The sequence below is a fragment of the Oncorhynchus keta genome, chromosome 36 (genome assembly GCF_023373465.1).
Source record: "Oncorhynchus keta strain PuntledgeMale-10-30-2019 chromosome 36, Oket_V2, whole genome shotgun sequence".
Classification (NCBI taxonomy): domain Eukaryota; kingdom Metazoa; phylum Chordata; class Actinopteri; order Salmoniformes; family Salmonidae; genus Oncorhynchus; species Oncorhynchus keta.
The window spans coordinates 17,675,168-17,700,192 of NC_068456.1; the positions used below are offsets into that span (position 1 = coordinate 17,675,168).

The 25,025-nt window shown below is 40.3% G+C and overlaps 1 protein-coding gene across 4 annotated transcripts in view; it reads left to right on the plus strand.

Annotated features, from left to right (window-relative positions):
* LOC118369731 (gamma-adducin) overlaps positions 1-24,575 on the plus strand; it is a 42,385-nt gene extending 17,810 nt beyond the window's left edge. For 3 of the 4 annotated variants that reach the window (XM_035754383.2, XM_035754381.2, XM_035754380.2), the window contains exons 2-15: positions 7,020-7,300; positions 11,482-11,626; positions 12,054-12,205; positions 12,518-12,598; positions 13,237-13,386; positions 13,917-14,060; positions 14,325-14,423; positions 18,058-18,231; positions 19,375-19,635; positions 19,956-20,072; positions 20,491-20,580; positions 21,855-21,978; positions 22,157-22,249; positions 22,504-24,575. In XM_035754383.2, the coding sequence (XP_035610276.1) occupies positions 7,091-7,300; positions 11,482-11,626; positions 12,054-12,205; positions 12,518-12,598; positions 13,237-13,386; positions 13,917-14,060; positions 14,325-14,423; positions 18,058-18,231; positions 19,375-19,635; positions 19,956-20,072; positions 20,491-20,580; positions 21,855-21,978; positions 22,157-22,249; positions 22,504-22,733 (2,070 nt within the window). In that variant the 5' untranslated portion in view covers positions 7,020-7,090 and the 3' untranslated portion in view covers positions 22,734-24,575. Of the gene's footprint in view, positions 1-5,396; positions 5,668-7,019; positions 7,301-11,481; positions 11,627-12,053; positions 12,206-12,517; positions 12,599-13,236; positions 13,387-13,916; positions 14,061-14,324; positions 14,424-18,057; positions 18,232-19,374; positions 19,636-19,955; positions 20,073-20,490; positions 20,581-21,854; positions 21,979-22,156; positions 22,250-22,503 lie in introns of those variants that run through there. The other variant, XM_035754379.2, reaches the window with a different exon arrangement.
* Positions 24,576-25,025: the final 450 nt, after the last annotated feature.

A 25,025-nucleotide genomic window follows, 5' to 3' on the forward strand; every position in this document is an offset into this window, starting at 1 on the left:
TTATTTTTGGTGTCTGTTGGTTCTCAACAGTTGGTATCAATTAGTTGGGTTCGGGTCAAAGGTCCTTTTGTTGATAATAAAATATGGTGTTCCCCATCACAGAGGCCAAAGGATAATTACCAGAAATTGAGGTAGGGGAGGGGACAGACATGGACATAAAAGTCTCTGGAAACATTTCATAGACCCTAGAGAGAAAAGTTGACCTTTCAGTCTTTAAAGAGTCATTAACTAGACACAAGAAAATCAACAGATATGACGTAGAGCGAATGCGAATGGTTGATAAGGGGATATGACCTTTAACATTTTGCTCTGACGGCAGGAATAATCAGTCAAGAAGGCAACATGACCTGTAATATTGACTGATGAGAAAATGATGTTTCCACCTCCAAGACACCTAGACTCCCCCTGAAAAGGACTTTGTGACAACTGCTGATGTAAAAATGGCTTTATAAAGAAAATGTGATTGATTAATTGAAAAGGGAAGTTTGGGGGAAGATAGGGCTGGCTGGTCTACATTATTAGGATTCTCGCTCTCTTCTTTCTTTCTCTGCAATGACAAACAGATGATTTTCTGGCTGGAAGCCCAAGTTCACCATGAGGCTTCCTTTCGTTTTTCTCATTATCCCCACACTTGCGTTGACAGCCACCATGATGTGGAAATGATTTCCTCAGTTTGAGCAACAGACATAATAATAATGCCTATAAACTTTAATGGCCTCCAACGAACCAGAAGTCTTGTCAGCTAGAAACATTTGGCAGAGTATGTGAAGGAGATTCCATGATTAGATTCATTGATAGTTAATGTTGTGTTACATTTCAGATTAGTACAGTAATAACTATTAGCATAGCTTGATAAATAAAAGTCTGTTGGAAAATGATGAAAATAAAATGTGAACACTGAAATAGAAAAAATATTTTCATCAAGAGTTCTTGTGAGAATCAATCAATTACTGACGGAGTAAGCTAAAAAACAAACAACAACAAAAACATTCCTGTTTGACCAATGCTGTGTTGAGTTAGATGCTCTGATGGGAAAAACAGCTAAAGAAAACAAAAAGCAAAATTAACACATGGGGACAAGAACCAAATGGAGAGAAAGGTATAAATTAATGATTTTAGTTGCCATTACAGTCAGTTTATTAGGATATACTGCAGTATGTCTTGCCTGCCAGAGTTCTGATCCAGTGATTCATTAAAGCTGAAATCTAATTGAATTCCTGCCAAACTTTCGCTTTCACAATTATTTTGTGAGTTGTAAAAAACACTGGTTGGAAGTTATTATGCACATTTTGAGAATGAGAACAGAAAAAAGCAAACCACATAACTGACCCAAGTGCAGCATATTGCATCTTCTGGAGTGGATATGTGCCATTCACGTGTTACCGATCTAAAAGTCTAAGCCGTTTGGGTGGGAGGGGGCATGGGGTTTACTTAGCTAACATATGGAATTGTTTTAAGATGGTCAGAATATGGATCAGTTAGCTATTACATTTTGAATTTTAGGACCCATTTAGGTATCCCCCCAAAATATATAAAAAATATTTGATAAAATATTGAATTTGGCATTTACTACTAAAGCCCACAGAAACACATTGAATAACACATTCATAAATGGCAAAAATAAATAAATCATAAGGTATAAGGTTTTGAAGTGTCTGTCCTATATCTAGGAGATATAAGAAAGCTAAGGAAATATGTGTTTTTATGGACACATAATTAACCCCTTATTTTTCTTGGCACAAAACATACTTCCATTTGTTTGTATGGGTTACCTTCAAACGAGTCCCGTGACACTTGTGGGAGTCTCCCCTTTCCATGGAGTGGTCATAATAGTTTGTAGGCCAAACCGTTTGGACGCTACATGTGTTTTCATGAGAAGACCGATTTTTGGGATGTCTCATGGTCTGACAAACACCGCTGGAGCTCGGCCACCTTCCACCTTCCGCCACAGATGCGGAAACCCGACATAGGCGGATGCAGTGGATTGCAAAAAAACTGATATTTCGAGCTTAAATTTACGGATTTTGATGGGGATTTTTACAATTATGTTACTTAGATTTATGCACAAGTTTTATTCGGTGGTTCTGTATGTAAATGCATAACTTTGCGATGAGTCTAGAGTCAAAACAAATCAAATTTTTGTCACATGCCCCTAATACAACAGTTGTAGACCTTACAGTGAAATGCTTACTTATGAGCCCCTAACCAACATTGCAGTTTAAAATTGTTTGAATAAGAATAAGAGATAAAAGTATCAAGAAATTAGAGGGCAGCAGTAAAATAACAATAGTGAGACTATATACAGGGGTGTACTGATACAGAGTCAATGTGCGGGGCACCGGCTAGTTGACGCTCTGCAAATAGTCTGGGTAGCCATTTGACTAGATGTTCAGCAGTCTTATGGCTTGGGGGTAGAAGCTGTTTTAGAAGCCTCTTGAACCTAGACTTGGCTCTCTGGTACCGCTTGCTGTGCGGTAGCAGAAAGAACAGTCTATGACTAGGGTAGCTGGAGTCTTTGACAATTTTTAGGGCCTTCCTCTGACATCGCCTTGTATAGAGGTCCTGGATGGCAGGGAGCTTGGCCCCAGTGATGAACTGGACCGTTCACACTACCCTCTGTAATGCCTTGCGGTCAGAGGACGAGCAGTTGCCATACCAGGCAGTGATGCAACCAGTCAGGATGATCTCGATGGTGCAGCTGTAGAAGCTTTTGAGGATATGAGGACCCATGCCAAATCTTTTCAGTCTCCTGAGGGGGAATAGGTTTTGTCGTGCCCTCTTCAAGACTGTCTTGGTGTGCTTGGACCATGTTAGTTTGTTGGTGATGTGGACACCAAGGAACTTGACGCTCTCAACCTGCTCCATTGCAGCCCCGTCGATGAGAATGGGGGCGTGCTCGGTCCTCTTTTTCCTGTAGTCCACAATCATCTCATTTGTCTCCTTCTACTTGTTAATAATGTTAGAGTGGACATCTTGGAAGTTCATTGGAAGCCTTTGGAAGAGCAGTGAGACGTGTTACTGTGAACCAATTTTATTCTATAAATCAGCCTTTTATATGGTTCCCTCTGCCAAGGAGTGAGGTCAAGTTCATGTCAGGGATGACGTAGAATCTCATAAACGCTTTTGTGCTGTTTATCGCTCTAGTTGTTATCCTAAGATAATGTGGGTTTCCTCAGTTCTTAATGAAAACTTGTTTGCTGACAAGCAAAACATTTTGGGACTATGTCAACAATGGGCTAATGAAACAAATAACAATATATTGTTTTCCAGTGGAATTCTCCTTTATGTGTTTTGGAGGATTGTATTTAGGCCCTTAGTAATCAATCATAAGAAAGACGTATGCTTGTTTCTGATACATATTTCTTACTGTTTATGAATACGATCTCTAGTAATAACACAAGACATCTGGTCAATGCTACATGAGAGGGATTGCCCTGTTTAAAAAGTCAAAATAGAGGTACAGGGTTCAGTGGGAGGATGCTGAGTATGTGTGTGTATGTGCACTACATGTTTAGTGTAGTGTGCAGGCAGGGTTGAAACCATGCTAGCCTTTGGGAGTTGAAGGGTCACACGACTCTGCAGTGAGAATGTTCTGCTTTTCATTAAATCAACCCATATGTCCCCGTATCTGCCTCGCCGTGGAGACTCCACTCTGCTTCCTCTCCCCGAGTGTGTGTGTGTGTGTGTGTGTGTGTGTGTGTGTGTGTGTGTGTGTGTGTGTGTGTGTGTGTGTGTGTGTGTGTGTGTGTGTGTGTGTGTGTGTGTGTGTGTGTGTGTGTGTGTGTGTGTGTGTCACCTTTTGAACCGATAGGTTAGAGGTCCTTGGTGCAGCAAGAAATGTTTACGTTTGGTGCATTTGGAGACCAAATTCTACTCTAAACTTTCTGTGTGTGTTTGCGTGGGAGTGAGTGCATCTGTGTTCGTATAGTAAATCAATGTTATTAATTGCTCCTACAAGTTGGCAGAGCACATCAATGATTTGTTGTAATTTGTATGTCTTTGTGTCTTATTTCTATTTTTGTGCAACAAAGCCATTTTAATTTCTCAGAACAAAAATGTTTTGCGTGTTGTTAGGACACAACCCAGAGTGGGAGTTCATTAACAGAGTTAATAGAGTTAAGTAGTATTGTTTCCTGAATGGGCTAGTGAACCACATTCCCAAGGGACCAAAGCAGGGGCTAGAGATACACATTTTATCAAAATATAGTTTTAAAAGGATGCCAGAATATACAATTACATTTAATTCAAGTAAGGAATAAAATGTTTACATCAATCTGAAGAGGTAATGAACTGTAATTTCTATTTTTTAAATGTTCCTAGTTAATTCAACCGTTGACTAGAACTGGAATAATTTGATATATGTTTGTAGGCTAATCAACACAATATCTGCACAATCCCACCAGTGCTTGAGGGGCATATCACTATGTTGTTTGAAATGTGATGTCTATGTGTGCCCTCCATGGCACAGGAAATTAATTTTGTCCATTTAATACATAATTTTTCAATCTAAAGTTCTGAGAGTTGTGAAATATACCCTTGAGAGTTAGACTTTGTGTCAATTGTATTTATAGAATAGTCAGATTATTCAAGAAACAGATCAAATGTAGCTATGATGCCTAGACTCAAGAGCTCTCTCAGTAAGTGATGCAATTGTATGCAATGCGTTGCCCTTCAAAGTGCTTTGTAGGTTAAATCATATTCTGACAAATCCAAGATTGTGGAAATGGGATTATTTCAGTGTGACACAATACTCCTGTTCCTAAAAGGATGTCTGATCTCTGTGAACTGAAGGGACAATCCTGTAATGTGTATTATTGAGGCATGCATATGTGAACATTTGTGTTGCATTGCTTCCACTGGGCCACAGAGCAAACCACCAGCCTACTACTTACTGCCTGCATTCACTTTTTGACTGTATTCGTCAGGAGAGATACACAGCACGTTGAGGCTTTTAAGTTTTATTTGTTGGTAATGTTTGGCCAAAGACTTAACGTCAACCTCTTCTGCAAGGCCATGGGAAAGGCAGATTTCTCAATTATTCATGAAATTAAATAGCGGATGGTTATTTTCAAGATCGTCATACACATAAGCACACTTTTCCCAACAGTCACATCATTCCTATTCCCATTGTTATAAGTATAAATATTCAGGAAATTAGTCCAGCAATACGATCTATTCATGATCTGTTTTACTGTAGCCTATTGGAGTTCTTGATAACATAACTGAGTTTCACTTCACTTTATATGTAATTAGCCTACTGTTACCGAAGTCAGTCAATTGATCATGAGTTGGATTTGTTTGGATTGAGGGGGAGGGGGGCGAATTTCCTTTTTTTTGTCCCGCCAAATTGGCTAATTTGTAGGCGGATATGAGAAGTCACATGGTCTCTCTTTTCCCTTTTTCCCTACACAAACACACCCACTCCAAAGAGAGTACAGTATGCCCACACTCAACACGCGGACGTACTCCATCGTGCACACATATCTGATTAGATATTCACTAGCTACAATGCACATACGGATTAATTTTTTACACCATTGCAGTCAGAATGCATCGAAATCTGGAATACATGTAACACTTTTCCCTCTCGATCTTTGAATTCTAATTCTGTCCAGGACTGGTTTCTTCGGTTAGATAGCCTACGAGGATACGATCACTGCCAAAAAGGTTTGATGTTTCAAATAGTTACTGCATACTATGTTGTCTGTGTTCTTGGGACTGGATTTGTGCAAAGTGTTGTAGCACTCTGTCTTGATAATATTCATGGAAGGTGAAAGTCACTAGTCGATGTCGACTATAAATTGGCATGCATTTTCAACTTTTTGTCTTGATGCGCTCCTCAATGGAGGAGCCGAATTCGAGTTTTCTAAGTATACTCGACTACGTACAAAATGTACATAATCTCTATTTCCAGAGAGTTGAGTATCTTCGTTAAACTTTTGATTGAACTCATGCATGCAATTTTCTCTGTTAGTCTGCTCTTCCATCACATCACATTGTTGGAGGTGATTTTAAGCGTTAACTCTATTGAGTGCCTCTGTATGCTACTTGCCAGTACGAATTAGCAGTTTTACTCCTTTTTGAACATATGGTTGAATTAATTTACCATTTATTTAGATTAGAAGCCCCCCATCATTAGTTATTCTATGGGTACAATTACAGGAAATGCTCTGCTGATATTTTCTGTAATTACTGTATGTTATCTTCGGATAAAGTTATCTTTGGCAGAAAAGGTACATTGAATTAGCCCACGTTTGACACAGTAAAACGAGTACAAATATTTGTTGCCACAATTTTTGTCCAGACTTCATCACATCTAGTTGTGTTGATAAGAACGTGCTGACGACCATGACATTGATCAGGCATAGTAGAGCAACAACACAAAAGTATGTTGCCCACCACCTGTTACTTTAACACCCGAGGTGCTAACTACCCTAAAACTAGTTGATTTACGTGAGGTGGTAACACAAAGCACCCCTATGATGTTTTATTGACATGCTTTATGGCTGTTGGCATGGCAGTAGACGTAGGTGGTTGTAGTTTCCTTCCCTCACAGATTACAGTGGACACGGGATTCTCTGTCTGCCTGCAGAGATAGTGGTTAGAGGTTTTTTATTTGATTTAATCTTTGTTTAACTAGGTAAGTCAGTTAAGAACAAATTCTTATTTACAATGTCTGCCCACCCCGGCCAAACCCTAATGACTCTAGGCCAATTGTGCGCCACCCTATGGGACTCCCCCAATCACGTCTGGTTGTGATACAGCCTAGAATCAAACCAGGGTCTGTAGTGGTGCCTCTAGCACTGAGATGCAGTGCCTTAGACTGCTGCGCCACTCAGTAGCCCAAATTGTGTGTGTGTGTGTGCAACTTGGTGTAAGCCTCCTATTAGATTTCCTCAGCAATAAAATGAACTGATTTAGTATCAATCAAGTTTCCTGTGAAATAAATACATTTTCAACATCTGGCCCCACTTGACTAGCTCTGGTGAGAAACTGAAGTTTTGGTCTGTCCCCAACAGATTCCAGGAGCCAGCTGTCCTGCAGTGTGGCAGGTGAGGACCAGAGAGAGGTGAGGCGCGATCCTGAAGATATGGACAGTATGAGTTTGGTGGAGATCAGACAGGCTGTTGGGTCCATGACCCTGTCCCTATCCAGCACAGACTCCAAGGAGAGGTACTTTGACCGGGTGGATGAGAGTGACCCTGAGTACCTCCGCAGCAGGAACATGTCACCTGAAATACAGCAGGACTTCAACATGATGGAGCAGAAGAAGAGAGTCACTCAGATTCTACAGAGTCCAGTATGTTGCTTGTTGTCTGTCTATGTAAATGTGTGTACACAGTACAGTCACTTTCATTATCTGGTTGGAGACCATCAAATGGCCTGAAAAGGTTTGCTCTTTGAGATCCAGGCCTATGTAGTTGGCTCTTGTAGAAACACTACACCATTGATTTCATCAAATGTTATTGGTCATATACACATGGTTAGCAGATGTTATTGTGAGTGTAGTGAAATGCTTGTGCTTCTAGTTCCGACAGTGCAGCAATATCTAACATGTAATCTAACAATTCCACAACAACTACTGAATACACACAAATCTAAGGAATGGAATAGGAATATATAAATACATGGATGAGCAATGACAGAGGCATAGGCAAGATGCAATAGCAAGACTCTGCTTGCACTGAATGCAGGAGAAGTGACACAATTTCCCTAGTTAATATTGCCTGCGAACATGCATTTATTTTCACTAAATATGCAGGTTTTAAAAAACAAAATAGACTTCTGTGTATTAATTTTAAGAAAGGCTACGTACAAAACATTCATGTTTATGGTTAGGTACATTTGTGCAACGAATGCGATTTTGTTAAATTGTCACCTGTTTGGCAAAGTTAAAGTAGGCTGTGATTCAATGATAAATTAACAGGCATTGCTTATATGAAATGCAGGACAGGCTAGTTAACTACACATGGTTGAGGATATTACTAGGTTAACTAGTGATAATGTGAAGATTGATTGTTTTTTTATAAGATGAGTTTAATGCTAGACAGCAACTTACCTTGGCTTATTGCAGCCACACGGTCCTTTTGACGCTGCACTCGTGTGTGTAACAGGTGGTCAGCGTGCCATGCAGTTTCCCCATGGATTGCGATCTAATCGGCATCCAAAAAGGCAGATTTGTTATGAAAACTTGAAATTGGCTCTAATTAATGCCGATTAATCGGTCGACCTCTACTCCTATACTGACATTTTGCTTGTTTGATTGCCTTGCAGAGGGAATAACTACACTGTTTGTATTCTGCCATATTCCCAGTCACCTTTCTATGGTTAAATGTGGTGGTTCGTGCTTTCAGTTTTGCGTGATTGCCTCCATCCCTCCACAGTTTCTGGTCAGGGTAGGTTTTAATAGTCACAGTAGGTACAACATCTATGCATTTCCGTGTGAATTCACTCACCGACTCAGCGTATACGTCAATATTATTCTCTGAGGCTACCCGGAACATGTCCCAATCCGCATGATCAAAACAATCTTGAAGCGTGGATTCCGATTGGTCAGACCAGCAATGGTGGCAAAACATTGAATCAACTGACACCATGTTTGTACAGTGTTAGTTAATATTTGTTCCAATGAAGTGAAATGTGCTACTGTCAGAGGAAACAATATTAAATATTAACCAGTCCAAAAATAAATGTCAGCTTTAATATACATTGCCTAACCAAATTCACAGTTTAGCATTATTAAAGGTCCAATGAGGCCATTTTTATTTACATTTCAAAAAAAAAATCTGGGTAACAGTTAAGTATCTTACCGTGATTGTTTTCAATTAAAATGGTCAGAAATGATCAAAAAATAGCTTCTTAGCAAAGAGCGATTTTCTCAAGCAATAATTTTGCTAGGACTGTCAGGGAGTGGTCTGAGTGGGGAGGGGAAGAATGAAAACTAGCTGTTATTGACAGAGGTTTGGAAAACATAATGGGATTAGAACCTCTAGCCCAGGCAATTTGTGAGGAAACAACCTGTGGTTACCTAGGTTACCCCATTGGCGCACAGCAAAAAAAAAAGTTTACATTTTATTGTCTGCTTGTTTTAGTCAATTACAAACCTAGATTTTAAGAAAAGTACAACTTTGATGTTGCTAGCAGCCACGTGAGTGCTAGCTAGCCAGCCAGCCAAGACCAACAACACAAACGGACTATACATCTACTAGTGAGTGGAGTTACAAACGGTCTATACTAAACAAGTTAAATGTCTTACCTGTGGGGAAATGCTTTCCACACATATAGTTACGTGTAGCCTACTTGGACAACGGGTCCCCACATTTCCCACTCTTCCACGCTGAATAGCCCTGAGGTCACAGGGCTCTTCTCACAGGCTCCATTTCCCTACGTGAGAGCATTGTGAACCTTTAGGTCTGGATTTTTTAGCTGGTTACATGTACATTGAACAACACAGCAACTCTTCGACATGTTTTGTTCTTTCTGTATAACAAAAAATCTACGACAAAGTTGTCTCTTACAATGGGGGTCAATATGATTTTTTTTGGGGGGGGGTTCCCCCAATTTGTGGGTGTGGTCGATGGGGAATTACTTAGTATCATGTGATAATGGCTGCCTGGTATTATGCAATAATTTCCGTGGTAATGTAGATTGTTCATTCTAACTGATGTGCCTCATGTAATGGAATGTATTTTTTTGTAATGTCAGTTGAGTTGATTCAACAAATCACAGCACAGATTTATGGGTACAGTTCCTGCTTTTACTTCCTGCTTTGCTCGTATGGGTACACTCGCAAAGTCCACCCATAATGCCATCAATGACTTGAATGGGGACACCCATCTATTCAATCTATGTTTGGAACTTTTTCTTATTGGTCTACTAATTTACCACCTGGTGGTGTCACCAGGCTGGCCAGATTGCCATCCCAACAAAACATGCTGAAATTTCAGTTTTTTTTTTTTTTTTTTTTTTTTCAAACAGCTCTTACACTAAAAGGGCATTATCATCCTTTTTACAATATTATTTCAACATCACAGTGGGGAAATATATATGTATAACACAAGACAATCATGTTGTTGACTGCACTGGGCCTTTAATTAAATCAAATGGAGAGAACAATATATAGGCATGAACAGAAGAAGTATTGGCATCCACTGTATGTATTCCTATTTGACTCAAACCCTTGAGTATAAGCAGAAAATGTTGCCTACATGCACTGATGATAAATGCATCATATATGCCATTGTGAATCAGAGGGGCAGATAATCAAGCAGTAAAATGTGGTTAGAGAGGCTGCTAGGAGGTGCAACAAACACATGCCTGTAAAAAAAAAAAATGAGATGAGCCCACGCTCATCTGTGATTGCATAACAGACCCCAACAAGTGGAACTTAGCTCATCACCATGGGAACCGCTCTGAGATGGTGTGGAATGCTGGCGTTGCACCAAAGAGGCTTGCAGAATAATCGTCTTTTTTTGGAAAGGATACCCAAGATTCACAACAATACTGTGAGCATAAATGAATAGGCTGACTTAATGGGAGGGCTACCTCCCAGTCACCTCTATTCACATGGACATAAAGAGGGGTTTAGAAACCTCTAATGTGATTTGTGTAAACTTGTAATAAGGAGGGCCTCGTTAGGCCTGAGAGTACACTGTGCACCCTGTCCTAATGCGAACGACTGAATAGACATGGAATTGGAACAGGGTCAAGGTGAAAAGTATTGCGTAAATACACAGACCATACCAGCAGTTGAATAATATATTTCTATATAAAATTTAGCCTAACAGGGTGGAAATGTATGAGTGGGACATACAGACTAACAACATGAAACATGGACAAATAGATAAAACGTGAGTGTTTATGTTTATTTAGCTTTGCACCATAGTTTCCTACCAAATAAATTATAACACTTCCTGAATGTGGGGTCATTGTAGTAAGAGGTTGTTTTCTTAAACAGAGAAGTACAACAAACGAACAGGGTGGAAAGTGGTATCAGGGACATAGAAAATCTGAAATAAAATTATTATAATTATAATACAATAATCGTGAAAAAAAAATAAGTTATTGATGAAAGAGACTTTAACTAGGACTATAAAATAATGAAGAAAGATGTGATTTATTTAATGCCTTATATTTCTTGTGGAAGTTGATGAATAACACCTGTGGACAGCAAAAACTCATCCATGGACAAAAAGTGTTTAAAATGCATAACTTTTCCTTTCAGGATCCATATTTTGGTGTTTTTAAGGTAAAGGGCACCTGACCTTTATATTTAAATCCACATTTTACACTAAATAAGAAATCATATTTCCTAGGGACAGAAAAGGCACTGCAGAGTAAGAATGACCCAGCTAAAATCCTTTCCTCATTTTCTTTGTGACCTGTGACCACTATCCTGGAGTTGTAAGCATTTATCATCGGTCAGTGGTACTATTTTCACTGAGTTCTGGATTCCAAGGTGTGTCATTGTTTGGTTTCCAGGTGTTTAAGGATGAACTGGAAGGACTGATCCAGGATCAGATGACGAAGGGCAATAATCCAACAGGGCTGCTGGCTCTGAGGCAGATAGCTGATCTGATCATGGCCAGTTCTATGGGAGGGCCAGGCTCCTTCACATCTCCTCTCAGTAAGTAGCTGTGTGAGTGTGGGTCTGCGCATTCTGCATAGTCTTTCAGTGACGCATCCTGATTCTCTCTGCATTGTCAATGTTTTGGGGCATGGAATTCACAAAAACGTGTGACATTGAGAGACATTGAGCAAAATTCTGCTCAATTACACGTTAACCACATTCCGAATGTTTCTAAGTGAACCAAATGTTCCCGACTTTATAATGAATTACAGCTGTCTGGAGCGTAACTGATGTTGCCCTCCGTCTTTCAATGGAGGTCACTATGAACCCTAGGGCTAAAAAGTTCCATTTTAAAAACACTAGGAATGTTTACTGTGACTGTTAGGAAATATAAAATGAACTGTCGTCTCCTATGGCTTTGAGGTAATGGAGGCAGAACTGTCAACAGTCCCTCCCTCACTATGAATGCATGTGTTTTCTCCAGACCTAGGGATGGTCACCCCGGTCAATGACCTCTATGGGGTAGAGTCTGCATCCTTTACTAAAGGGGAGAAACAGTGTCGCTGTAAGCTAGCCAGTGTCTACAGACTGGTGGACCTCTTCAGCTGGGCCCATTTCACCAGCTCATACATTACTGTGAGTATTACCCTCATTAAAACCCTTATTAGACCTTTCTACTTACATGTAACACAAACTTAATGTAGCATTATAAGCACAGTAGCAATTGTGATTACTGTAGGAATGTCAAAACGACACATACAGTCCTCAGTCACCCAATACACACTTTATTTTAGCAATTTTCAAGCATTGTTGAAGTACAAATAAAAAATAGTCTAGCCATTTTTATCTTGAGAATAGCCTACATCCAGTTTACTGTATGTATCCGGTGCGATGTTGTTCTTGGAAATGCCTTTTAACGTTTAGCTTTTTGACCTTTTCCTTGTACAGGTCCGGGTTAGCAAAGAACAAGACCATGTTCTTATCATCCCACAAGGGCTCTCTTTCACTGAAGTGACGGCTGGCAGTCTGGTAGGTATAATAGTGCATGCATTTTCATATTCCAGATTTCTTAGAACTACCATGGAAAATAACAGCTTGTACTTTTCTCCAGTGGGTGAACAACACTATCGTTATCAACAGTATCCAGAAAACCCCATTGAGATGTGAATCATGCAGAATATATGTTCAGACTATCGACATGGTCACATAATCAATAACCAGCCACCCAGACAGCCTCTGGGTATGCTGAGACACGCCTCACTCTACTTCACCAAGGGGTCAAGGAGAAATTACAGTTTTGTTGAATGGATGTTTTTCAGCATGAAGTTGCCAATAGTTACAGTATTGATGGAGCGCTAAGTCCCAATAGAATGATAACTAGATTACTTGTAATCCTCTTACAGTGTCATCCTAATAACAACGGAATATAGTTTAATTCCAATAAGAAAAAACCAGAGTGGAATAATATTTTAATAGTGCAACAATATGGTAGCACAGTCTAAAATGTTTTTATTGAACTAGGCAAGTCAGTTAAGAACAATCTTATATACAATGACGGCCTACAGTGAGTTGGAATAATTCCCAATACAGTTGTGCGGCTTTGTATCCGACTCAGTATCTGGTTGCCATGGTAGCCCTACTGATATTGTGTCCTGGTCTGTTTCCAGGTGAAAGTGAACATGATTGGTGATGTTGTCGACCAGGGATCCACCTACCTGGAGGTGGACCACTTTGGCTTCAGCCCTCACTCTGCTATCTATTCCATGCGCCCTGACATCAGGTGTATCATACACATCCACACCTCTGCCACCGCTGCAGTGAGTACACTCAACTAAAACTCAGTGAGTGGCCATGTCACCTGGCCATGATACTCAATGACTGAGTTAACCAATAAGGCCCGAGGGGGTGTGGTATATGGCCAGTATACCAGGGCTAAGGGCTGTTCTTATGCACGCCGCAACAGCCTTTAGCCGTGATATATTGGCCATATATCACAACCCCCAAGGTGCCTTATTACTATTATAAACTGGTTGCCAACGTAATTAGAGCAGTAAAAATAAATGTTTTGTCATACCCGTGTTATACGGTCTGATTTTCCACGGCTGTCTGCCAATCAGTATTCAGGGCTCGAACCACTCAGTTTATAATTAAGAGAAGCCTCTTGGTTTCGTTATTGTTTGTACTGTAAATACACCTAATGTACTAGTACTGTTGCCTTTTGAGGTCGTCTCTTATGGTTCATGAAATATGTCTGATATTTTACCAGCTGGAAATAAAATAAAAGGTGCCTTTAGGTAGTTGATGTTGACATAGCATTGTCACGGTTGCTTTTATCCTGAATTCACAGGTGTCCTCAATGAAATGTGGCATCTTGCCAATTTCCCAAGAGGCTCTGGTTCTGGGCGATGTTGCATACTTCAGTTACCAAGGCTTTTTGGATGATCAAGACGAGAAGGTGGAGTTCCAGAAAGCCCTAGGGCCCACTGCCAAGGTAACTATTGGTTTCCTTAACACCAACAGGTATTGTAGTGTGTGCCATACATAGAAACAGAACACACAGAATTCAATCACCATGGTGATTAGATATGCCTGCCATTTAATCTGTTTTGTTACTGTAGTAATTGGTGTTTTTACACAGGTATAAGAGCATTCTAAATGTAATGTGTTCACTTCAATTATTTTTAAATGTATTTGTATTCACTTATTCATTTCACCTTTTGAACTTGTTGTTATACCGCGCTTCATCTTTTTGCAGGTGCTTGTTCTGAGGAACCATGGCCTGGTTGCTCTGGGGGAAACCATAGAGGAGGCTTTCCACTACATTTACCACTCACAGCAGGCTTGTGAAGTCCAGGTAACGCTTTAATTCATCAGCCACACTTGTTCTACCACATCATTGTATAGGTCATGAAATAGTTAGTTCACTGCTATTTCTGTGTTCTTATCATGTAAATTCGATGAGGGTGTGTTGCGATCCAATATACAGAATATATGTGTTATTTTGCTTCACTTAACCTGTGTGGTCTAAACACATCAATATGTATTAAATTAATAACTACTTTTACACTACATGACCAAAAGTATGTGGACACATTGCTTGTCGAACATCTCATTCCAAAATCATTGGCATTGGTATGGAGTTGGTCCCCCCATTGCTGTTATAACAGCCTCTACTCTTCTGGGAAGGCTTTCCACTAGATGTTGGAACATTGCTGCGGGGACTTGCTTCCACTCAGCCACAAGAGCATTAGTGAGGTCAGGCACTGATATTGCGTGATTAGGCCTGGCTCGCAGTCGGCCTTCCAATTCATCCCGAAGGTGTTCGATGGGGTTGAGGTCAGGGCTCTGCAGGCCAGTCAAGTTCTTCCACACAGATCTCGACAAACCATTTATGTATGGACCTCACTTTGGGGCATTGTCATGCTGAAACAGGAAAGGGCCTTTCCCAAACTGTTTCCATGAAGTTGGAAGCACAGAATCATCTAGAATGTCATTGTATGCTCTAGCATTAATATTTCCCTTCACTGGAACTATGGGGCCTAGCCTGAACCTTGAAAAACAGCCCAAGACCATTATTCCTCCTCCTCCAAACTTTACTGTTGGCACTATGCATTCGTGCAGGCAGTGTTCTCCTGGCATCCGCCAAACCCAAATGTGTCTGTCGGACTGCCAGATGGTGAAGCGTGACTCATCACTCCAGAGAACGCATTTCCACGGCTCCAGAGTCCAATGGCGGCGAGCTTTACACCACTCGAGGCGACGCTTGGCATTGCGCATGGTGATCTTAGGCTTGTGTGTGGCTGCTCAGCCATGGAAACCTATTTCATGAAGCTCCCGACGAGCAGTTATTGTGCTTACGTTGCTTCCAGATGCCGTTTCGAATTGAGTGTTTTGGTAGTGAGTGTTGCAACCTAGGATGGACAATTTTTATGTGCTGCGTGCTTCAGTACTCAGTGGTCCCATTCTGTGAGCTTGTGTGGCCTACCACTTTGCGGCTGAGCTGTTGTTGCTCCTAGACATTTCCACTTCACAATAACAGGACATACAGTTGACCAGGGCAGAAGTTTGACTAACTGACTTGAAAAGGTGGCATCCTATGATGGTGCAATGTTGAAAGTCACTGAGCTCTTCAGTAAGGCCATTCTACTGCCAATGTTTGTCTATGGAGATTGCGTGGCTGTGGGCTCGATTTTTATACACCTGTCCGCAACGGCTGTGGCTGAAATATCTGAATCCACTAATTTAAAGGGGTGTCCACATACTGTGTATATATAGTGTATATTAGGTATGTACCAATATCCAATATTTTCCTTGCCAAAAATCCAGATACCGATAACCGATATGAAATATTTTAAGCCTTCTAGTTAAGTTGAATAGATGAAACACACACTGACCAAAAAGTTATTTTGTTGGCATTTTCGTATGTCCCCATTACCAGTAAAACATCATCAAAACCTATTTCTTTCACTTACTTGCTGGGCTGTTTCGTTGTTCATTTGTTTAGTCGTTTCATTCTCAACCAGTATTTCATCATACATGTCAAGCAGAGAAGTTTCAGCTCTGTTTGTCCATGGCCTCTCTTCCTCTGTGCGCACTGTCACCGTGTCCGTTTCCATCTTGTCCAGCTGTGTTTGTAGCATACAAACACGTAAACCCTGTTTCTTGTCTGCATCGAAGTAGCGGTCCTTGTACCTAGCATCGAGCATAGTGGTGACACGGTAAAGAGGCTCAGAGAGAATACCACGGAATCGCTTGTTCCCAGCCTCTAGTAGAATACTTTTGCAAGTTTAACCCCACGATGTGTTGGAAGTTTTGTTGAGCAGGCATTTCAATGCCATGACAGAGGGTATTACATTACGTCTGCTGCAGACGCAGTTGATGAGCTTATTTCTCCAGTCAGTTGTTCGAATGGAGCGAGGAGTGTGTTCATGTTTCCAAGTTTCAAACATGCTCCCAAATGCCATTGAAATGGCAGAAGTGGTATGAGAACCATGAGCGGCTTTCCTCAGTACGAAATCCTTGTCGACCCACTGTGCTGTCAGACTCAGCATGCTCATGGGGCTGACATCGCTGGTTCAAATGTCAGTCGTGAAGCTAATAGCAGTGACGCTCATGGATGTGTGTTTCAACAATACTGTGTAACTCCATTAGGGCTACATCTGAAAAATAGCGCCTACTTGGTAGTGTGTACCGGGGCTCGAGGTGCTCGACCAGTCAGCGAAAGCCAACATCATCCGCAACAGAGAAAGATTGATTGTCAAGGGCAATGAATTCCATTATCTGGCCGTTAATGGATTTCGCCTTTGAGTTGTCTCGCTGACATTTTCTTACTCTTTCAAATGACTGCTCGACTTGAACTTGTTCAGTTGTTGGAAGTGTGCGCTTAGTTTTTTTCTGCTTTTGTTCTAAGTAGTCGCTGAACTTCAAAATAGATCCACACAGCAGACATTGTGGGCGAGGTTAGGAATGCTGTGTAGCGCTGTATTTTTCGTGGCATCATTACGTCATCTACCTACGTTTATATAGGTTTGCACGTCCGCTTTGACATCGGTTTTGCACATCGCTGTTAAACTAGACATCAGGCCGATGCCGGTGTTGGAATTTTTAGCTGATGTCGGCCGATTCCGATATGCTTACTGATCTATTGTGCATCCCTAGTGTATATATAAATCACTGGGTTATACTTGTAGAATGGTTTCCCTCATGTAAAGAAAAATGGTCCCTGGTTTTGGAAAGGAATCAAACTTGGTGTTGGTCGTTTTCCAATTGAATGGTGTTACATTCTCTGCGTGAAAGACATTTGTGATAAGTCAGACATCTGTTAAAACAAAGCTAAATCAAGGACTCTATGTGTCTTTGAAACCACTGTTCTCAAAGAGCAACAGGTGGAGTTTAGTGTTCTAGGACCTGGTTGAGTCTCATTGTAGCTCATAGCTCTATGTGGAGCAGACCGATAGTGTTCTCTTATCATCATATGTTTCTGGGATAGTGTTTCCATTGAGCAGGTCATTCCACATGTGGTCAGTCTCGGATTCCTGTGCTTTACTAGACTCTACTGTCGCCTTCTGACACACGTTTTTACCTAATATTTTCACTATAATAGCTACAGATGTCGGATCTTAATTTGATTACCCTTTTGCAGGAGAACTTTCTTGCAATGCAGGAATTGTAAAACGTGTAGTGTATTTGAGGCTTAAAAGGGCTTCTGAAGTTTGTAATTTGCACCTTGAAATTTGAATTGATTTTTCCCGTACAATTTTTTTTTTATCAACTCCTACAAAGATGTCCATTAATTATTATCCACATAATAATTCACATTTCCTGTTGCTGCAGGATAATTTTTCTTGCTGTAGCAAACTGGTTCAAATTAAGATCCTATGTCTGTAGTTTTAGACTTTACTCATTATTCACCAGACCTGGTCTTCTCACATGGTCAAGACAAACTCCCGGTCTTAACTATGATATGTGTTTTTGATGTGGTCTTTCAGGTCAGTGCTCTGCGGTGCTCTGCAGGAGTGGAGGACCTGGTGCTCCTGGACAGGGAGAGGCTCAAGCCCCTGACCCACGGAGTGGCTGCTGCTGGGGTCACCGTGGACAGCGAGGTCAAGTGGAAAGTGGGCGAGGCAGAGTTCGAGTCACTCATGAGGATGCTGGACAACCTGGTAAGTGACCTCACTATTTTATCTGACTTTTCCCACAATGCTTAGCATTTCCATCCTGAGGATGTGTGGGAATACATTGACATCATAATCCCAACCAGATCTCCCATGAATCAAACATGGGAGATCATGAATGCCAGCTGTAGCTCCTTGAACTAATGCACGATTATTGTCCAATATAACCTATTAAAGAGTGCCACACCGTTGGGGGTTTATCAAAGATGAACGTCCAATCTTAGCCTGCGGCTCGCAGACTGTTTGCTAATGCTGGGTCTAGCATCCCCTGTAGATAACTGAGAGAGGGCTTCTCCCCTTTAAACACTACTATCTCAACATCATTACTAATGATAAGGGACAGACACAATCTCTGGGCACAGCACACCCTACTCTGAGAAATCCTCTATTGAAACTACTAATGACATGCCACTTCCTGGGTAGGCTACAGCTGTGTTAGCTTGTACAGCCCTGTGTCATCATAGCCCGCCTCCCCCATCATGGATTCCAGATGGCAGGCCATGCTGTGTGGAGTAAAGAGCACAGACCACACAATCCTTCAGAGTCGATTGACTGGAATACTCAACACACTCCCTGGGTTCCGCTCAACATGGTTGAGTTTGGGGTTTGTGGTCCCCCACCCCCCTTTTCTTTGATGTGTTCCACACAACATTTCCCCTGTGTGGCCAGACTTTATCTATTCCCTTTGAAATCAGGCACTTCTGAAAGCGTTGTTTATATGTACTGTACAAAGTGTTCCAACAATGTAAAGAAGGTCTTCACTGGAGAGGCTGAACATTGGGTGTTCTACGAACTGCTTAAACCACTGGCTTTAGTCATTTTTATGGAGTGTAATGTTTCACATGGTTAAAGATGGAAATGATCTGACAAACTTTGTGATGGGAAACTGCAGGACCAATGTCCGAAAACGTGTCTTTGGGAGATTGATTTTATATGCTGCCAAGGTGCAAATCACTTAACAGTACCTTGTGGTACTGAGCGTAATTATGTCGCGGAAACCTTTTCCTTGGAAATCACATTTCCTAATTAATATTCATGTATAAAGGCTTTGTGGTTGATGGATAACCGGCGGAGGTTTCCATGGAGTCCATTTTGACAGGTGGACTGAAACAATGTCTCTGTGTTTGCTAGGGTTACCGGACAGGCTACGCATACCACCACCCCATAGTGAGGGAGAAGATTCGGACCAAAAACGACGTGGAGATTCCTGCCACGGTCTACACTGTCCCATTGGTGGACAGTGATCTGGGTCAGAGAAACCCGTTTAACGTCCTGGTTCAGAAACAGAAGAGGGAGAGGACCCGCTGGCTCAACTCTCCCAACAGCTACCTGAAGGTCAATGTGCCTGAAAGTTCACCCAGTGGAGAGTGCAGCCCCAGGACCAAGACCATGGTGAGCTGCTATAAACCATTGTTCTTCAATCTACCTTGTGTACCGGTAGACATGCAGTAATATCTATATTGCTTCAACCTGACAGTCTGTGTTCCTATGGCAGAGCTAAAATATTTGCTCAAATGTGAGGCTTTTCTGTAGGTTGCCAGAGCAGTTTTAAATGTGTGGATTAGCCTGCCCTCTTGTGGAATCTTGTAACTGTATGTATGAAACACCAACATTTTCTACATAAAATCTTCTTAGCTTACCCAATGCATCAAATGTGTTAATGAGCTCCAGTCTGAAATGTATTTTTATTAAACCAATATCTTTCCTTTTAGTGGATGAAGTCTGAAGAGACCAGCAATGGCACTGGCACCCCCATAAAGATTGAGGACCCCAACCAGTTTGTTCCCCTTAACACAAACCCCACTGATGTTCTGGAGAAGAGGAACCTGGTGAGCTAGAACATTGTGTTTTCTAATCATGTTCCTGATTGAAAGTTCGGACATATTGGGCTGGGTTAAATGTTGAGTTCAACAGCTTGACCATACTACTGAACTCTCTTCCCAAGCAAATTTGTATTGATTGCAGTGACCTATAGGGTGCAACCTGTCTCCCTCTGGCATGACAGCTGGGTGGACCAGAGGATCAATCAGTCATAAAGCCTTTCTGTTCATTTTGATGGAGTCCAAATGTGGTGTCACTGAGTCATTTCAGAACAAAAATAGACAGAATAATAGACACCCGTTAGTCTAGGAACACATTTGGGTGTAGTAGATAGTTCTAATTACCCAGAGTGTTATGCCAATGTCTTGAAAACAGAACTTACAATTATTTTAAATTTGTTATTATTATTATTATTATTATTTTTAGATAAGGCAACAGCACACTGGTGATCACATGACTTCAGGACCAAAGTCCCATCTTCTAGCTGGCATCGTTGTGGACACCATACCAGGACCTGTAAGTACTTGAATCAACTTCACACCACACAACCCTAACATGATATGTCGTTCCACAAAATGTTTGTCTTTTGCGTCCCTTTGATATTTTAAGTAGAAATTGGGCACCAATAAAATTAATAAAAAGCCTGTTATATTAAATGAAGTGCCCTCTAATATAGACCACATGGAGAATTCAATAAATCAGATGTATATTATGACTAAGGGACTTGCTAAAGTGCCAAAATTAAGCATTTTAACATGTCCATTTTGACATGTCCGTCAACCCTGTGTCACCTCTAGGAAGATTTTAACCCCATCATTTCGCCAAGTTTTTACTATTATTCTAAAGCCCAAGTTATTTTGTTGCTTTGACAGTCATTTCTGAAGATTATTATTTATTTAATGTGATTCATTTACATCTGTCCCTTCTTATAAAGTCAACCCAGTTACCTGAACTCAATTCTCATTTTATAATGGTGAAACTATTCCTTTTTAAAAAAACATTTTCAAAAGGAACAAAGAACATCTAATAGTCATATCATAGTGTAAAAGTAGATGAGCTGCTTCTACTATTTTTGGCCATGTTTTGTGGTGGAAAACTGAGTGTGTCGAGCACAACACGTCAACCCTGTTATCCATAGGCTAGAAGTTTTTGTTTTGTTGCGAAGCTTGTATTCAATTGCCCATCCCTGTTGCACACAACACGCTTCCATTCCAACTAGTTTTTTTGAAAATGTGCTCTTTATGACAGAATGTTACTGCACTGTTGGAGCTAGAAACACAAGCATTTCACTACACCTGCAAAAACATCTGCTAAACATGTGTACGTGACAAATAACATTTGATTTGTCACAAGAGATTTTATGGCTGATTCAAGATTGAATTGTCAACCCTGTTACATTATTTAGCACTGTGTATAGCACTTAATATAGTCCATTTTTTATTTAACCTGTTGAGATGGGGGAAAACTTGTTTTTTTATAAAGTTGAACATGTGATCTTTATGAAAGAATGTTAAAATTAGGTGAAATAAAAAAAAACATTTGCAAGTTACACTTCTCAAAGGGCACCTAATTGGTGGAACGGCCCATATGGTAGTGAGTTTCATAGTTGTCATGATCAGAAGACCTTATAATATGTGTTCAGTGAAGTAGTTGGGTTGGAGATCATGGGTATGTATTGGCCTTACCAATGATTTTAGGTTAAACTGAATTTGTCGAGCTCATTGGTCACTAAGCAGTATGTCTAGCAGTTAAAAGTTTAACCCCATTTGTATGGACCTCTCTCCCCTCAGGCCTTTATCATTGAGGATGAGGAGCAGACACGCTCTCTTCCTCCCAACCCCTTCAGTGAGCTGACAGAGAAAATGCTAGAAGAGTATAAGAGTGTTTTGGAGCAAAGGCAGCTGGTTCAGGATGGTATGCTTCTCCCCTATCTCATTACAAATATCAACTCTGTCATGATGAAGATCATTTTATTCCCACCTCTGTTATCTACAGTAGTGATGACTAGGGCCCAATGTTTTACCTGGCCAGGTCACATGGTCAGGATAAAACTCCAGGCCCTATTGATAACCCTTGAACTTTGAACTTGCAGATGCTGATGATGTCACAGATGCAGATGAGATGACAACTTTTGACGAGTCCACCATCTCACTGTCCCTGTCTCCACTCATGTCTCCAGTCAAAGGTATAGGCTATTTCATTAGAAAGGAACAAGACCATTGTGTGAAATAAAGTTTCAGTGAGATGTTTAATTCCTAAATCAGGGCATTCCTTCTCTTTAACGTTGAATTGGTTCTAATACATAGAGTTTTGGAAAGGTTGCACTACAGGCAAAATTGTCATACTTCCTGTAAAGGAGTATTCTTTAAAAAAAAAAAGTGTATTAAGTGCTTCGTTCACCAACCCTTCCTCGCTGACTTGGTTTCTTCCTGTTAACAGAGATCATACCCAATGGGAAAGACTATATGGAAGAACTGGAGGAGAAACTGAACATCAAGGTATCCAAGATCAGCGTCAGCACCACAGAAACGGTTGAAATCTCCTTAACAGAGAAATCAGGGGGAGACAAGACCCCTGAGAGCCAAACCAAGTCCCCAAAGAAGAAGAAAAAGTTTCGCACCCCCTCCTTCCTAAAAATGAATAAGAAGAAGGAGAAGGCTGAGGCCTAGATGGAGAGAACCTGAAGAATGCCAGGTCAGCTTGTTTGGTATGAGATGAGATCATAGGATGAGGTGTGTTCCTTAGAGAGGGAATGTATGAGTCACTAAGATCTTAATAGATCTCCAGCTTTTGGGAGGGAGCAACTGTGACAATAAGCCTGTTCTTACAATCTTCTTATTACTCAATTACTTCCTCTGAGGACTCCACACATGAATAGTAGGAATGGTGATGAACGTGTAGTGTATCAGCTTTATTGTTCTCAGTATGTACAATAGCCAATTCGCCATTGTGTAATCAAAACACATAATAGTATATAGCTACAGAAACTCATTCTTTAAAATAAAAAAACTCACTGAAATACCACATTTAGCCTGCTATGTATTTGTGTTCAGGTCCTTTTTCCAGTCGGCTCATCCTTGAATGTACAGTAGCCCATAGTTGAAGGTAAGACATGTAAATGTCATGAGGCAGTGTCAAGTGAGTGTTGTATCCTGGTCTCTGAATGTATTGAATGTATAAGAAGTGTGGTTGGTTTGTATCTGGACCTAGACATAATAATGCTGTTTTAGTAGATTTTTATGAGTAGGATAAAGTATGGGTTGTAGTTGTGTTTCTGATTATTCGGTTAACATTTTGATATACACTACAGTACATATTTGTGTTGTTAATAATCCATTTGTTATACATAATACTTTTAACAATGCAAGACAGAGAAGGCAGTTTTAGCCAGGCAGGAACTTTTCAACTTTTATTTATGCCAGTGATATTATTTTAGTGCTTGCTGCTTATTCGTTATTGTGATTAAATGGACTGATAGTATGATGATTAATACAATCTCTATGAGCTCAATATTGCTGAATCCGTTTTACCACATTCACCGATATGTACACATGGATATCATATGACTGAAAGCGAAATTACAAGTGTAATGATATGAGATAGCTAGGCCTATATAAGGCTATGGAAATGCTATATGTATGTGCTGTGTATGTGAAAGATTAGTTGAGACAGTATCTTGATAGATCATTTGAACGTTGATTAGGCCATACAAATGTAATAAAATGTTTAACGGATGCCCCTCTTAACATATATATTTTTTGTTGTTGAGAAATCTGATATTGTTGGAAGAAATGCAAGATTATAGCAAAAAAACAATGTTGTGAGGCTTCCAGTAGAGATATACAACTTCCTCTCTGATTATGGCTGAATTGTACCTCTTTTTGTCTCCCCAAGAGGCTAAAATCTCTTGATTAGGTCACCAGGTGTTAAACTAAGGTCACTATAGTATTTTAACAAGAGTGAGTCTACTTTTCACAAATATTTAAATAAATGTGTGTGGCCTTAATAGCAATATGTTATAAAAAAAAAGCTATTCTCTGGACCTGAGTTAAACCTAAAGACAAAGTAAAACATCCAGAGATGGTATAAATTGAGGATTGGATTTATCCCGGGAACCAATGTGAATGATTTGCTTCGATCCAAAAGGAGAAACATGGTTTTCCTTTGTAAATACTGTGTTTTGTGAAGCTGTTTTTAAATGCAATACTGAAATGAAGGTTGATCAATTTGCAACGGTCTGACTTTATTTAGTATGTTTTGATGCTTGTCAGTTTATGGTCTGTTGAAGTATTACAAGTTTAGATGCATAAACCCTGTATATCGTGTTCACATTCCCAGTTTGTAACCTGCATTACTAATGCTTATATTGTCCTTGTTCCTTTGTTTGAATTGCTTTTGTATGGACTGAGCTTTTGTAATATAACTTTTGCTCTGTATAGCAGCTTTATAGAATTTCATTACATTCTTTAGGAAATGACATTCCACAACATATAATAAAAACAGTGTGTTTACGTGATTGTTTTATTAAACCATGGTCCATTGTTTATATATTTTTGCATTTTTATGTCATTAAATCATGCCATAAACATTGCCATACACTGAGTGTAGAAAACATTACATCTTTCCATGACAAGACTGCCCAGGTGAAAGCTATGATCCCTTATTGATGTCACTTGTTAAATCCACTTCAATCAGTGTAGATGAAGGAGAAGAGATGGGTTAAAGAAGGATTTTTAAGCCTTGAGACAATTGACACATGATTGTGTATGTGTGCCATTCAGAGGGTTTAATGGGCAAGATAAAAGTTTTAAGTGCCTTTGAACAGGGTATGATAGGTGCCAGGTGCACCAGTTTATGTCAAGAACTGCAATGCTGCTGGGTTTTTGATGCTCAACAGTTTCCTGTGTGTATCAAGAATGGTCCACTAAAGGACATCCAGCGAACTTGACACAACTGTGGAA